The 16,604-nt window shown below is 43.9% G+C and overlaps 1 protein-coding gene across 1 annotated transcript; it reads right to left on the bottom strand.

The window, feature by feature from the left end:
- Positions 1-72: 72 nt before the first annotated feature.
- LOC138949275 (uncharacterized) lies at positions 73-15,981 on the bottom strand. The gene is made up of 5 exons (XM_070321065.1): positions 15,822-15,981; positions 7,065-7,214; positions 5,749-5,799; positions 818-899; positions 73-413 (listed from the first exon to the last, which is right to left on the bottom strand). Exons 1-5 carry the CDS (start codon positions 15,859-15,861, stop codon positions 350-352), a joined length of 387 nt encoding a protein of 128 aa, XP_070177166.1. The 5' UTR covers positions 15,862-15,981; the 3' UTR covers positions 73-349.
- Between the last annotated feature and the right edge of the window lie 623 nt (positions 15,982-16,604).

Raw genomic sequence — 16,604 nt, forward strand, 5'->3', positions numbered from 1 at the left:
TAAAAACATGATAAAACAGAATAAAACCAGCAAACAACAACAACCACAACAACAACATCAACAACATTGCGGTTCTTAACAGTTATCTAAATATATTTATTTCTTCATTGTTAGCTATAATCAAAAGAGAGAGAAAAACAAACACTCACGCATGCAAAATTTCTGAGAGTGTCTTTACCTTCATGACGTGTTTGTGTGCTTAAAACAATGTTTAAATATATCCACACAAAAACAAATAATTATAAAAGCTGCACAGATTTTTGGTGAATGGAGTCCGTATTTTAAAACTTCCAAGTTTATCGGTCTTCAGGGTTGTGGAAAAGATTATTGTCATCTGGAATGTCCCGACTCAACAGGAGATAGGAAAGCCGTTCAGACACCAATCGGCCTTACATCCGCCACAGTAGTTATCACTGGAAAATAAAGACATCACTGTGTTTTAAATATATATATACGATACCAACACACACACATACACACACGCACGCACGCATGCAAGTATGAATATGATATGCGCCATTACAGTCCCCACTCTGTGGCCTAGCGCACGCACACACACACACACACACACACACACACACACACACACACACACACACACACACACAGAAATTAGGGACACGTCCTCTGTTGGCCTCTCTACCTGCGCATGACATGTCTGTTATCATTTGCTAACATTCAGCATATAAGAAATAACATATAATTTTGTTTTTGTGTTATGGTGTATGTTGTTTGATGTCAGGATTGACACAAACGCACGAATTTCTTGTTTGAGATAATAAAGTGTATGTACTATGTTTTAACTTGTGACACTCACAAGCACTGGGCACCAGAAACACTGCAGGTAGAAATAGAACAAGGATTGGTTTTGCAGTGAGCGATTCCCAGAGAACAGGAGCCTGAAATAAAAAAAATGAAAAAGAAAAAGAAGAAAAATAGTAATAATTCATGAACAACAAATTGGTCAGAGAGGTCGGAAGGTGTATTTTTCTAAACCGTTCTTTGTTTACAAAAACTGACAACTCTTTTGCGTAAAGGATAGTCTAAACAAGCCAAGCTATGCATTGACTATGTTATTTTAAAGAACAGAAGCGTTTCAAATGTTATATATATCAACCGCTAAGTCTCACCGTTAGTCGAATTCGTTTTCGAGGTTTTCATATTTGAACCGGTATAAAAAAAACGCTGGCGCTGGACCCGAGTACTCTTCAGACTGGCTCGCTCCCCCAGTATGAAAGTTTTTGTCTTGTGCACGTGGATTTAAAAAAAAATTATTTATTTATTTTACACAATTAAAAAAATTATTAGAGTAAAATAAAACATTAAAACGTTCATAATAAACAATAGTAAACAAGAATTAAAAAAAATAGACCGCCCATGCCGGGAATCGAACCCGGATCACTTATCAAGTTAGTGTATCAACTTTTGAACGAACTGCGCCCAGTAGTTTCCCAGCAATAAGCTGTTAAGTCGAGACAGACAGACAGATACACAGACACACAATTAAAGTCTGCTGGACCCTCCTACTGCGTACTCGGGGATAATACCGCAAATTATCAGCAACAATATGAAAGGTCAATACGGACCCTCTGTAATAAACTAGTAATATGCGTTATCGAATTTGTTTGTGATTTTTTGGGTGGTTTTTGTTTTTACCAAACACTTTACACAGATCGAGACAGTCATTGTTGTTCTAACGCGTTTTGTCAAAATGTAAAAACTTTTTACAAAACGCAGGGGGCTCAAACACGCGTTTTGTCAAAATGTAATAACCCTAGAATTCTGGGCTATCATCCAGTTTCAGTTTTACAGCAAGCTGTTATACAGGGAATTGATTAATTAAAAAAAATGTAGCCAACGAGGTTGTCAATTGGTTGGTCAAGATGAAAGACATGTCTGAAGGTGCCGGCAAATCTTTGTTTACATTTATATGACGTTAAAATTATCATATCACTGACTCCCGCTGGAAAACCCCTTTAAGGCAGGTCAAATGGAGACAGGGATATTACTCTTCATACACAAAGGGAAGCCACTGAGTTGTGTCGCCATTTTTTCCTGGCAGGCTGGGAATTCGAACACATCGAACAGGGAACGCAGAAGAAGAAGAAGAAGAAGAAGAAAACGTCGAACATTCGAATGACGTAAATAGAACAAACGTCACATTTTTCAGGCAGCGTAAGTGAATGACGTCAGAAAATGACGACACCGCCAGAAATAAAAACAATGCGACACGCCTCCCAACCACGAGGTCAAAAACACGTGGGCATCTAATGAAATCGGTACAAAGCCGTTCTCTTTGCCAGTGACATCGTAATAATTACCAAAGCTAACATTGAAGCTCCGGTAGCAGGTAAGAGAGTGTCTCCCAACCCGTGATGCTCACAGCGTGATTGCATCAGAATACCACATGTTAAAACCGGTGTTTGGACTAGAATAACAGCCAGTAGTATTAAGAACAAGTGTCTTGTGTATGCAGCCCTCTTTCTACTGTACGCTGGCAGCAGATAATACAATAATTGAAGTCCTTCGAGGCATAAGGGGCCCATAAGGCGAAAAATTGCTTTAATTCCACCCTCAAAAAGTCCCAGCCTTCAAACCGTAACAAATAACAGTACGCACTATTAAGCAAAATTATAAACCAAGCCTTGATTATTAATTTTTATTATTACACTTGTATCAAACAAGTGACCTCCACCTTTTGATTGGCGTTTTTATTACATTTGAATCGGACTTGTGGCCTTTCAAAGTTGCGGTGACCTTTGACTTTCAACAGAGGTCATATGTAACAGTGGTTTTTAAAAACATAATTTAGTTGGCTCATATATCTGAGACAAATGATCGGACAACAGCCCTTTACATTATCGTGACACATATTTTTCTGAGGCACACTGGACAGTAATAGTGCAAAGGGTGGGGTTAATCAAGGGAGTGAACCCCCCCTAAAAACACTACCAACCTGTCGGTTTTTTTTGGTTTTTTAATGCCGTTTTGATCGCTCTTGCGTTTACAACCCATCTCATCAAATCGTAATTTATTTCCAGGCTACCAGCAATAAAATACCTCAACATGAGGAACAAATTTAAAATAAACTCTGGCAAAAGACGTGACGTCACAAAGTTTGAGTATGCGCAACATTTTCGTTTACCAGTGCACTTCGTTACCTGCCCATTGCTGCTTTGGGTGATATTTTTTAAATGACTATTCCTATGCAGATGTTTGTGTAATTGGCCGTTTTCAAAACATACCCATTTTTCGATTTTTCGGTCCAAAATTCAAAACGGGCACTGTCTTCCGAGACTCATAGCTCCGAAACGAACCCACTACCCAATATTTTTTTTATGCTGAATGCATAGCAGACAGATCGAACTTAAAAAGTAACCAACTTTTGGGAGAAACCAAATTATATTTAACGGGTCCAGTGAACTACCTTAAACGCAAAACAGCAGACTATAACACAAGCAAAATAATGCATCGTGCAGAAAATTTCATTTATTTCGGCGACGATTAATGGCAACTGACTTCCACTTGATTGTCGCTTTAACTGCAAAAAATAAGACTATCAAGCAAACCAGAACACAAAAACAAAATGGTCGTCATTCAGGATATTTACATTTTGAGTTAAATTGAACAAAATGACTTTTATCTGAATGTCCTTTTAACTGCGAGAATTCAGACTATTACAGAAGCAAAAAAAAATAAATTCTTCGTTCAGAAGATCGTTGTTTACAATTTATATAACCTTAAAATGGCCCCATTGACTTCCGCTTGGATGTCCTTTTAACTAACACCAAAATGAAACTATCCCACATATATATACAAAGAAGCAGATGTTGTTTTTGATCAGAAGATCTTTGTTTACATTTTATATGACGTTGAAATTATCAAATTTGTTTCCGCTTTGATGTCCATTTAACTAAGCAAAATCAGGCTATCACACAAGGCAACACAAACACGCACACTAAAAAAAATATTCGTTCAGAAAATCTTTGTTTACATTTATATGACTTAAAATTATGTTCTCACTGACTCCCGCTGGAAACCCCTTTAAATGTGAAAAAGCAGACTATAAGATAAGCAAAACAATGCATCTTGCAGATTTATTAATTTTTTTTTGGGGGGGGGGGGGGGGTGGCGACGATTCATGCCCACTGACAATGTAATGATCCTAAAGACTTTTGTTTGATTGTCCCTTTAATTGCAACAAATCAAACTATCAAGCAAACCAACACACAAAAACAAATATTGGTCTTCATTCAGGATATTTTAAATAATCGGGGTAAAAGGAAATAAATGACTTTTAATTGAACTGTGGATTTGCATGAGTAGCATACAAACAGACAGACACACAATTTGGAAATTATTTGATGGTGAAGATTCTAAGTTTTCTTGACTTCCAATTTCAAAGAAGATAAGGGGTCTTGTGGGCGCGCCACTCGTTTTGTAAAATGTTTTACATTTTGACAAAACGCGTTACAACAATTGTTCTCTGAGCCGTCGCGATATAACCTTGAACGGTTGAAAACGACGTTAAACACCAAATAAAGAAAGAAATTGTTCTCTGAGACCGCGCTGATCTGTGTCAAATGTCATATTTTGGTCAAAGTTATAAATAACATTCATGTATCGATCCATCGAAGTTAGAACTCCTTTGATTCTTTACGATTGAACGCACACAGACATGCACTCTAGTCTTGGCCAGCTGCACTTGATAGATATGAGTTTCAGTCAGCCTTTCTTTCTTTCTTTATTTGGTGTTTAACGTCGTTTTCAACCATTCAAGGTTGTATCGCGACGGGGAAAGGAGGGGGGGGGGGGGAGATGGGATAGAGCCACTTGTCAATTGTTTCTTGTTACCCAAAAGCACTAATCAAAAATTTGCTCCAGGGGCTTGCAACGTACCTTACTGGGAGAATGCAAGTTTCCAGTACAAAGGACTTAACATTTCTTACATACTGCTTGACTTAAATCTTTACAAAAATTGACTATATTCTATACAAGAAACACTTAACAAGGGTAAAAAGAGAAACAGAATCCGTTAGTCGCCTCTTACGACATGCTGGGGAGCATCGGGTAAATTCTTCCCCCTAACCAGCGGGGGGGGATTTAGTCAGCCTGAGACGTCAAATCGCGACAAATGACTCGGAGAAAGGAAATCGAGCGATCAAGCGATGCATCTGACCTTATTTTATCCTATCGTATCCCTGTCTACATTAATACCTACAGCAACAATAACGTGGGATAGCCAAGACAAAACAAGAGGCGAAGCCTTCAAGGCTCACGTAAGAAATAGACAAACAGTAACACAAACTCAATCACTCCGTCACACATACACACCCACACACACAGTAAGCTTAGGTGACACTGTGCAAGAAAGAGAGACACTAGATCTAGATCTGTCTGTCTGCATGTAGCCTACTTACACTTACAGGGACACGACTGCCAAATAGTCTCGGCCCGCTCAAAATAACAATGACCGAGACCACACACACCACGCGAGACTGAGAGAAAGACTACAGGGAGGCATGCCGTCATGATGCATTAATTGACGTCAAACACTTTTGACCGTGACGTAATCTTATGCGAGCTTTATCCATAGTCTTGGATAACCACTCACACATAGACTCGGAAATGTTAAAGTTTCTACCACAGACATACACACACACGCACACACGCACAAACGCACGCACAGACAGACAAAGTTACGATCGCATAGGCTACACTTACGTGAGCCAACAAGTGTTCACTAACTTGGGTCTGACGGACAAACAGAAGAGCTCTCTGCATTGGAGTCCAAAGTCACTGCAACACACAGAGCAAAGAAAATCAGTTTCATCATGCTGCAACTCTTACAGGTGACGCTGCAGGTTGTATAACCCTTTGAAAACGCTCGACGCGCGTTAACGATGTACGATAGAGAGAGAGAGAGAGAGAGAGGGAGAGAGAGAGAGAGTGAGAGAGAGAGAGAGACAGAGAGAGAGAGACAGTGAGAGAGACAGACAGAGACACAGAGAGAGACAGATGATGATGATGATGATAATGATGGTGATGGAACTTTATTTTTCAAGGATAGAGGTTTAAGGCGACGCCTTTTCTTACAACCGGTCCTTACTTCTAATACAAATATCTAATAAATGATAAACAAGTAAAGCAACATGACAAATAAACAAAGTAAACGAACGTCGGAACCAGCAAACAATCGACAAGTAAGCAAACAAGCAAATAAACATAGAGAGAGAGAGAGGGGGGGGGGGGGGAGGATGTCGTGTTGTAATTTTATCACATATTTCAGAATTCGGCTTTAATTTTGACAGAAAAATATTTTTTTTAATGTTATAAGAGGACAGATAGCGAGTCAGTGGAGGGGTGTGTGTATGTGTGTTGGGGGGGAGGGGGTGACATACAATTGTATTGACACCAAAATAAAAGTAATGGGCACCAGAATAGGCACCTGCGCCCTGCGGAGATAGGTTTTTGTGTGTGTGTTTTTTTGGCTTAATTTCGTTCACCAGTATATGATTGGATCAAACCGTGTCTGCATTATTTCTTCACGCTGACGGTGACACAAACAATGTAAAGAAGACCGCCCACAACAGAAACATAAAATTGTCTACTTTTTTTTCTAATGAAATAGAAATTCGGTCATTAAATTGCACCATATCCTAGTTGTTATTGCATAATTATCGGAGTAGACGACATAGGTTCTTGTTAAAACTGTGCATTCAATCATACCAGTAATAACTGTCATATCAAACTCATGCACTTGCGATGCCTTGTGTGTGTGCCGGTGTGTGTATGTGTGGGTGTGTGTGTGTGTATGTGCGTATGTGTGGGTGCGTGCGTGCGAGCATGCGTGCGTGTGTGTGTAATGCGTGTGTGTGTGTGTGTGTGTGTGTGTGCGTGCGTGGGTGCGTGTGTGCGTGCGTTCGTGCGTGCGAGCGAGCGAGCCGGCGTGCGTGCGTGTGTGAGTCCGCGTGCGTGTGTGTGCGTTCGTGCTGGCGTGCGTGCGTGATTGGCGTGCGCCCATACCGTGCGTGCGTGTATGTTTGTGTGACTTAATGTCTTACGTCTGACGGGTGATCTCCGGGCGGCATGCGTCTGGCATGTGTGACCACAGCCGTTGGACCGACAGAGAGTGCCGAACGGACAGTCAGAGTTCTTCGAACACATCTCAACACACGTCCCTCGCAGTGACGTACACTGCACGTTCAGGGTGACTGTGAGAAAAATAAGAAAGCAGCCAGCTCACTTTTCAGATCAAAGACTTTTTTTGACGTATGCACGGCCTTATAATAATACCATTCAAGAAGAAACAAGGGGTATTCAAAATACTTCATAATAAACCTACGAAAAGAAATATTGCTTCCATTTTCGTACCCCAACTGGACTGAGTGGTTCGAACGTATTCACCTTCATACCATGACAGAAGAAACGGGAAATAACAAGGGACATTCGAAATACTTCATAATAAACCTACGAAAAAAATATATTGCATCCATCCCAACTAAAACATTCATTCCCGTGTTATTTCATTCATAATTTCCATACCATTAAAGGCCACTAACTTGGCTATCTGGCACACTTCTCAGATCAAAGGTTTCTTTTACAGAGGTAACGTGATCGCCTCCCAAATAAGGGTACCCCCAAAATCGACCTGACAAAAACTGTATATAGGTACTGTCACGATCGGGTGACAGAGACCAAGAAAGTGTCACTCAGTGGAGTGCCTGTTCTTGGTCGAGTATGATAGAAAGCGCCTGTACGTGATATTGGGCTACAGCAGAGTTTGCTGACAGTGCTCAACTAGCACGGATGTTTTGTAGTGCACGAGTTTCACAGCGGGGGTTTTTGCTGTCACAGGGCTGACGGTTTTTCGCTGACAGCGCGCACGGGATTTTCGCGGATCGAGTTTCTCGTGTCTTTTTTCTGCTTGGGAGGCAGAATTGTGTATAGCTGGACTGGTTTGGTGACAAGGTCAGTCACGTGTATTTGGCTAGGTGGTCTGTCAGAGACTCAAAGGACGACACACTTGACACCCAGCGGCAGAAGGGGAAGGATCTAATACACAGTTTCTAGAGTATGATGGTTTTTCACCGAATGTTATATTCGGCACTCTAGGGGAACTTCCACAAGTTATTCCTTTTCACTGCCAGTACTTTGCTGAGGACAAGTCGTCAACTTTCCTTCGTCGGCGATGGCTTTCGCATAAGGATTCGACAAGGGGTTCTGGAGGTTTTTGGTCACTGTTGACGAACAGAGGCGGTTCCAGGGAGGAGGCGGACTTTGCTTCCATTGAGAGTACAATCATAGGCTTTTGAGGTAATAAATCATTATTTAACGCTGTTGATGAGTCTGTGTTGTGGAATGAAATACTCTCTGTTGTTCTTTCCAGGCTAGCGCATAATTTACTCTCTGTGACGCTAAAATACTAATCTGTATATGGTTTTTGCAGATAGGGAGAGAAGGACGGAAAATGACTGTTTTGTTGTTGTAAAAAGTCCGTTTTGTGCAGGCCCACGTGCTCGATGAGATATTTAAAGATGACATGTTTAAAGGTGGTGGGTGAGGGGTAGCTGACATGTTTAGTGCACCGATGCTTTCTGTTTGCAGCCTTCGTTTCGTTTCGTTTCGTTTCGTTACGTTCCTGTAACATCTGCACGGCTGACTTTGGCGGGACCTGTTGAAGCTACGCTAACCAGGAGACCGGCTAACCAGCGGACCGGCTAACCAGCGGACCGGCTAACCAGCGGACCGGCTAACCAGCGAACCGGCTAACCAGCGAACCGACTAACCAGCATACCGGCTAAGCAGCAGCAGCAGAGATAAAGCTAAGTGCACCATGTCGTACGCACCCCGTTGACCACCGTTGTCTTTTCGTATCTGTGATTTCATTGGAGTAGTGACAACGTGGGGTGTGTGACACCTGCACGAACTAGAGCTTTTCGAACAGAACATTCGCATTTAACTATATTTACACGGGTTCAGCGTGTTACTATAATTTTCTATATACTACTGGCATTTTGTCAGTGAACACTGGTTTTTTTACGTGTTGAGAACGTAAAAGGAACATATTTTGAGTGAAGGCTCGAGGGAGGTGGAGAGTTTATACATAAACAGGCGTCTGAAACTTATACTTTTGTTGACTCTATTTAATTGTATGCCTGCGAGAGTGGATCGTGGTGTGGTTAGTTAATTAGTAGTAATTAACCGGTTCATAATCACCTTAAGTGATATATTGAAACGTGACACATGGGGGCCAAGCCGGGATTTACTCAGTTAATTTCCAACTGATAAAGACCCACCAATTAAGGATAACTAAGAGCAGATAATCTCGTCAGTGCTCGACTTATTTTCTGCTTGGTGCTACCCTTTTTTGTATAGTTTTGATCATATACCACACCTTAAGCGATTCACATCTTGCAGGAAATGTAAATTGTAATTTGTGAGTTATTGTATGCGCTAACTGTGATTACTTCCCTTTCCTTTGTTTGTGAATCTTTGTTGTTGTACGTTCATAGTTTTCCGTTGCAGAGAGCTGAGCAGGGTTAGCGGATTTGTTACTCGTTTTACTCAGTTTTCTCTACATTGTTGTTTCGCATTCTGTAACAGGTTACATTTCTACCGTCTTGTTTTACTTGGATTTTTCTCCATATTTTGACTTTGTTGGAATTTTGGGGGGGAAGGGTCCGAGGACTTCCGTCCTAACCAAGGCTGTGGGAAACGCTTTGTTTCACCGCAAAAAGCAGCCGATAAAGTAGGCCACGGCTGTGGGAAACACTTTGTTTCACCGCAAAAAGCAGCCATAAAGTAGGCTACGCGATTTGTTCTACACCGTTTGGATTTTTCTTCTGCATTTTCTGGTTGCGGGATTTTTGTATCCATTTCATCACCGCGTATTCTAGCTATAGCTGCGTTAGACTTACTTTTGTGATAAAGCTTTGTTAAACTAACCATGGCTACAGGGGGATCTCCTACGAAGAGATTAACTTTTGAGACTCCTGGTAGCGAGGAACAGACAGAGCGAGACGCACGCGTTAGAGCGCGTAGTTTGCTTAAGCGCAAGGAGTTAGAACGTAAGGAAGACATAGAGCGACAGACGAGAAAAGAAGAGCTTGACAGACAAGAACGACAGGCCGAACGTGAGAGACAGGAACGACAAGACGAACGTGACAGACAAGAACGGAAAGAGAAAGATGAACGAGACAGACAAGATAAGAAAGACGAGCTTGAGAGACAAGAACGACAGGCCGAACTTGACAGACAGGAAAAGAAAGACGAGCTTGAGAGACAAGAACGACAGGCCGAACGACAGGCCGAACTTGACAGACAAGAAAGGGAACGACAGGCAGAACGTGACAGACAGGACAAACAGGCCGAACGCGATCACCAGCTAGAGCTAGCTAGGCTACAGGCCGAGAAGGGTACGCTTACTCAGGCTAGCGCGCCGACGTTTGTTGCCGACCGTACGAGACTGCCGACGTTCGACGATGACAAGGACGAGCTCGACGACTTTTTACGCCGGTTTGAGCGCATTGCATCTGACCAGAAGTGGGAAGAGGCCACGTGGGCTAGCCGCCTTAGCACCTGCTTAAAAGGACGCGCATTGCAGCTCTACAACGCTTTGGATGACGACGAGGCGAGAGACTATCAGGCACTAAAGAAGGCGTTACTCCAGCGCTTCAACCTGACTGCTGAAGCCTACAGACGACGTCTGCGTAACAGCAAGAGACTGAGCGGCGAGCTGAGCCATCAGTTTGTGGCACGCCTAAATCTCTACCTGCGGCGCTGGGTGGAGATGGCCGAGAAGAACTGGACCGTCGACGACCTTGCCGACCTCATAGTCATGGAACAACTGATGTCCAGCCTGCGACCTGAGGTGGTGACCTTCGTGCAGGAGCACCAGCCAAAGACTACTCAGGAAGCAGCCGACTGGATCAGAGTACACGAGGACGCCCAGGCGATCTCCGGCAAATCTTCAGGCTCACGGCCGGGAAAATCGGGAAATTCAGGTTCTTCAGGACCCAAGGACGGGAAGGACGATCAGGGACACAAAGGATCAAGTTCCAGAACTGACATCCAGTGTTATTACTGCAACAAGCGGGGCCACGTGAAGAAGGACTGCCACAGGAGACAGGCTGACCAGAAGGGCGTACACTTTGTTGGCAGTGAGGAGCTAAGGGACGTCACGAGCTCATGCACAATTCCACAACTCTGCGTTCCGTGCTCCAGGAAACATTTCCAGCCCCACTGCAACGTCTACGTTAACGGAGTGAAGGGCGAAGGTCTGCGGGACACAGGGGCAGACATGATAGTGGTTCGGGCGAGTCTAGTTCCAGCTATGGCCTACACAGGAGACAGCATCAGGGTGAGAATGGCCGAGGCATCTCACGCTTACGACTTGAACACGGCAGTGATCAAGGTCGTAACACCGTTGTTCACGGGGACCATTGTGGCCGTCGTCATGGACGATCCTCCATGCGACCTGCTCATTGGAAACCGGGTTCAGTTTGTGGACGGCGTCACCAGGGAGGTTCCCGTTTATCGGTCTCCCGACGTCATTTCAGTGCTCACGCGGGCACAGGCGGAGCGAGAGGACAAACCTCTCAAACCCCTACCTGCTGCACGAGCTGCCCTGGGGAACGTGACCCCCGCGCTTCTCGCGAAGGCTCAGGCATCTGATCCGACATTAGCGACTCCTCGGGAGCACGCGAAGTCGGGGAAGGTGAAGCTGAGCGGGAAGCATGGGAGGTCAAGGTTCCTCAGGGACAAGAAGTTGCTCTACCGTGAGTTCAGCAACCAAGAAGGTACATTCAAACAGGTTGTCGTGCCTCGCGAGTTTCGCGAGGGTGTCATGGCAACGGCACACGACTCGATTCTGGGAGGTCATCTTGGCACCAAGAAGACCACGGATCGTGTCTGGCGCCACTTTTACTGGCCAGGCATCTGCACGGATGTCCGACGTTTCTGTGCGTCCTGCGATAAGTGCCAGAAGGTGGTTGCCAAAGGAAGGGTGAGGAAGGTCCCCTTAGAGAAGATGCCGCTCATCGACGAACCCTTTCGTCGGGTGGCAGTGGACATCATCGGGCCCATCTTGCCTGCGTCTGAGGACGGAAACAGATACATTTTGACCATGGTGGACTACGCTACTCGATACCCAGAGGCGATCCCTCTGAAATCGATTGAAGCCACGCGAGTAGCTGAGGCTCTGGTTACTATGTGGTCCCGGCTGGGAATTCCATCAGAGGTACTCACCGACAGAGGCACGCAGTTCACGGGAGGAGTGATGGCGGAGGCAGCACGACTGCTATCACTGGAGCAGCATTTCACCACTCCTTACCATGCTCAGTGCAACGGACTGGTGGAAAGGTTCAATGGCACCTTGAAGACCATGCTGAGGAAACTAGCTCAGGAGAAACCACGCACGTGGGACAGGTACATCCCAGCATTGCTTTTTGCATACCGCGAGGTTCCTCAGGAGAGCTTGGGCTTTTCCCCATTTGAGTTGTTGTACGGCAGACAGGTACGCGGTCCCATGGCTATCCTGCGTCAGGCTTGGACGGACGAAGAAGCTGACGAGGAGGTGCAGACGACAGCGACCTACATCGTAGAACTCAGGAACAGGATTGAAGAGACCTGCAAACTGGCTCAAGAGAACCTGGGAAGAGCAGCACAGCGTTACGCGCGAGGATTCGACCGCAAGGCACGGCCGCGCAGCTTCAAGATTGGAGAACGGGTGTTGCTACTTTTACCTGTCAAACACAACAAGCTACAACTGCAGTGGCAAGGACCTTTTGAGGTGACAGCGAGGGTGGGCCAGAACGACTACAGGATCATGATGCACGGGAAAGCACGCCTGTACCACGCCAACCTGCTGCGCGCCTACATAGAGAGGACAGCCTACGGGGAGAAGAACAAAGACCAGAAGAACAAAGACAAGAAGACAGAGAAGGTTGCAGTCATCAGGGGTGAAACGAGGGGTTGCTCGTTCTTGAGGACGACCTTTCTGTCTGGAAACAGACCATCAACCTCTGCAATATCTTCAGGTTGCAAGGTTGGCAAACGCCAGACTTATGCGCTGGGCGTTGATTCTCCAACCGTACCAATTCACGGTACGCGTCATTCCGGGCGCCAACAATGTTGGAGCTGACTTTCTCTCTCGGGCTGTAGAGGAGAACATGACTGTGAGCGAAACCGAGGTTTCGTCTTGAAGAGGGGAGGTGTGTCACGATCGGGTGACAGAGACCAAGAAAGTGTCACTCAGTGGAGTGCCTGTTCTTGGTCGAGTATGATAGAAAGCGCCTGTACGTGATATTGGGCTACAGCAGAGTTTGCTGACAGTGCTCAATCAGCACGGATGTTTTGTAGTGCACGAGTTTCACAGCGGGGTTTTTTGCTGTCACAGGGCTGACGGTTTTTCGCTGACAGCGCGCACGGGATTTTCGCGGATCGAGTTTCTCGTGTCTTTTTTCTGCTTGGGAGGCAGAATTGTGTATAGCTGGACTGGTTTGGTGACAAGGTCAGTCACGTGTATTTGGCTAGGTGGTCTGTCAGAGACTCAAAGGACGACACACTTGACACCCAGCGGCAGAAGGGGAAGGATCTAATACACAGTTTCTAGAGTATGATGGTTTTTCACCGAATGTTATATTCGGCACTCTAGGGGAACTTCCACAAGTTATTCCTTTTCACTGCCAGTACTTTGCTGAGGACAAGTCGTCAACTTTCCTTCGTCGGCGATGGCTTTCGCATAAGGATTCGACAAGGGGTTCTGGAGGTTTTTGGTCACTGTTGACGAACAGAGGCGGTTCCAGGGAGGAGGCGGACTTTGCTTCCATTGAGAGTACAATCATAGGCTTTTGAGGTAATAAATCATTATTTAACGCTGTTGATGAGTCTGTGTTGTGGAATGAAATACTCTCTGTTGTTCTTTCCAGGCTAGCGCATAATTTACTCTCTGTGACGCTAAAATACTAATCTGTATATGGTTTTTGCAGATAGGGAGAGAAGGACGGAAAATGACTGTTTTGTTGTTGTAAAAAGTCCGTTTTGTGCAGGCCCACGTGCTCGATGAGATATTTAAAGATGACATGTTTAAAGGTGGTGGGTGAGGGGTAGCTGACATGTTTAGTGCACCGATGCTTTCTGTTTGCAGCCTTCGTTTCGTTTCGTTTCGTTTCGTTACGTTCCTGTAACATCTGCACGGCTGACTTTGGCGGGACCTGTTGAAGCTACGCTAACCAGGAGACCGGCTAACCAGCGGACCGGCTAACCAGCGGACCGGCTAACCAGCGGACCGGCTAACCAGCGAACCGGCTAACCAGCGAACCGACTAACCAGCATACCGGCTAAGCAGCAGCAGCAGAGATAAAGCTAAGTGCACCATGTCGTACGCACCCCGTTGACCACCGTTGTCTTTTCGTATCTGTGATTTCATTGGAGTAGTGACAACGTGGGGTGTGTGACACCTGCACGAACTAGAGCTTTTCGAACAGAACATTCGCATTTAACTATATTTACACGGGTTCAGCGTGTTACTATAATTTTCTATATACTACTGGCATTTTGTCAGTGAACACTGGTTTTTTTACGTGTTGAGAACGTAAAAGGAACATATTTTGAGTGAAGGCTCGAGGGAGGTGGAGAGTTTATACATAAACAGGCGTCTGAAACTTATACTTTTGTTGACTCTATTTAATTGTATGCCTGCGAGAGTGGATCGTGGTGTGGTTAGTTAATTAGTAGTAATTAACCGGTTCATAATCACCTTAAGTGATATATTGAAACGTGACAGGTACCAATCAAGAAATCGACGAAAATTTAGAATAGGAGGCACAATTAACTTGGCAACTTATACACTAGACAAAACACAAGAAACACTGACGCACGGGGCGGGGATGTAGCTCAGTCGGTAGCGCGCTGGATTTGTATCCAGTTGGCCGCTGTCAGCGTGAGTTCGTCCCCACGTTCGGCGAGAGATTTATTTCTCAGAGTCAACTTTGTGTGCAGACTCTCCTCGGTGTCCGAACACCCCCGTGTGTACACGCAAGCACAAGACCACGTGCGCACGAAAAAGATCCTGTAATCCATGTCAGAGTTCGGTGGGTTATAGAAACACGAAAATACCCAGCATGCTTCCTCCGAAAACGGCGTATGGCTGCCTAAATGGCGGGGTAAAAAAACGGTCATACACGTAAAATTCCACTCGTGCAAAAAAAAACACGAGTGTACGTGGGAGTTTCAGCCCACGAACGCAGAAGAAGAAGAAGAATAGTGAAACAAAACAACCTGTTCTAAATAAACTCGTACATAAAAGTTGCCAATTGCCTATTCTGAATTTTCCTCGATTTTTGAATTGTTACATTACGTTTTTGTCAGGTCGATTTTGAGAGTAGCCATATTTGTGAGGCGGTCACGTGACGATCCTGTCAAAGAAATCTTTTATCTGAGAAGTGTGCCAGATAGCCAAGTTAGTGGCCTTTAATGGCATAGAAAGTCTGGATGAAATGACACGGGAATGAATGTTTTTGGGGGGTACGAAAAATTAATGGGTGCAATAATTTGGTTCCTAGGTTTTTTTTTAAGGAATTTCGAATGCCCCTTGTTACTTTCCCTTTTCTTCTGTAATGGTATGAAGGTGAAAACGTTCGAACCAGTTAACAGAATTAACTATAAACAACAGACAATACTAACCTACTTTTGCCGGGGGAAAAAAATAAAAAAAAGAATAAATAAAAAATAAAATAAAAAATAAAAATAAATAAATAGATAAATGAATACATAAATAAATGATTAAATAAAGAATTAATGACAAAGATAACACTTACCTGCTATAGCCAAAATGAGAGGAGCCAAAACACTTTTCATTGTGTAAAGATGTAAGTAAACCACACAGGTTGCCTGATGAGCACGCAGTAAAAACCAACAACTAGTTGCAATAAATTATGTGTGTGTGTGTGCATCTGGCGAGACTTGATTTATTATGTGTGACAAGCGATATCCTGTTATTTTCTAAATTAACTGCACCACCTGTCACCGATGAGAGCTTTTATTTTCTAACGCATCTGCCTGTGTGTCTGTATGTGTGTTTGACTTTCTGTCTGACAGTCTGTCTGTCTGTGTGTGTCTCTATCTTTGTCTCTGTCTCTCTCTTGTGTTTTGATGAAATTAAATAAAGGTGTGCTCCTTCACAAAATCCTTTCTGGCCGTGCACCACGTACTTTCATTGCCGCAACGTTTAAAGCCAAACCAAACCGAAAGTTTAATGTCCTAATTCCAAGGATAGATCTCTGTAAGTCACGTTTTATTTTTATTTTTTTAATCTTTATTTTGTTATTACAACATCAGACATCCACGACTTTGCTAAAAGCATCTTTAAAAAAAGAAAAAAAACTGAGGCACAATAAAACTCACATTCATATACCCCATATTCAGTTCATTTTAAAATCATATAAACCTACTTTTCATCTCCTTTCTTATCTTTCCATAACAAAATAATGTGATAGTACAAATAACAAAAATATCCTGTTCTCTCTATATCACATAATCGTAGATTAGAAAAAATAGTAAGGAACAGCATATAAATGATCCTTATCTTGCTCAAGTCAAGT

Source organism: Littorina saxatilis, linkage group LG15 (genome assembly GCF_037325665.1).
Source record: "Littorina saxatilis isolate snail1 linkage group LG15, US_GU_Lsax_2.0, whole genome shotgun sequence".
Taxonomy (NCBI): Eukaryota; Metazoa; Mollusca; class Gastropoda; order Littorinimorpha; family Littorinidae; genus Littorina; species Littorina saxatilis.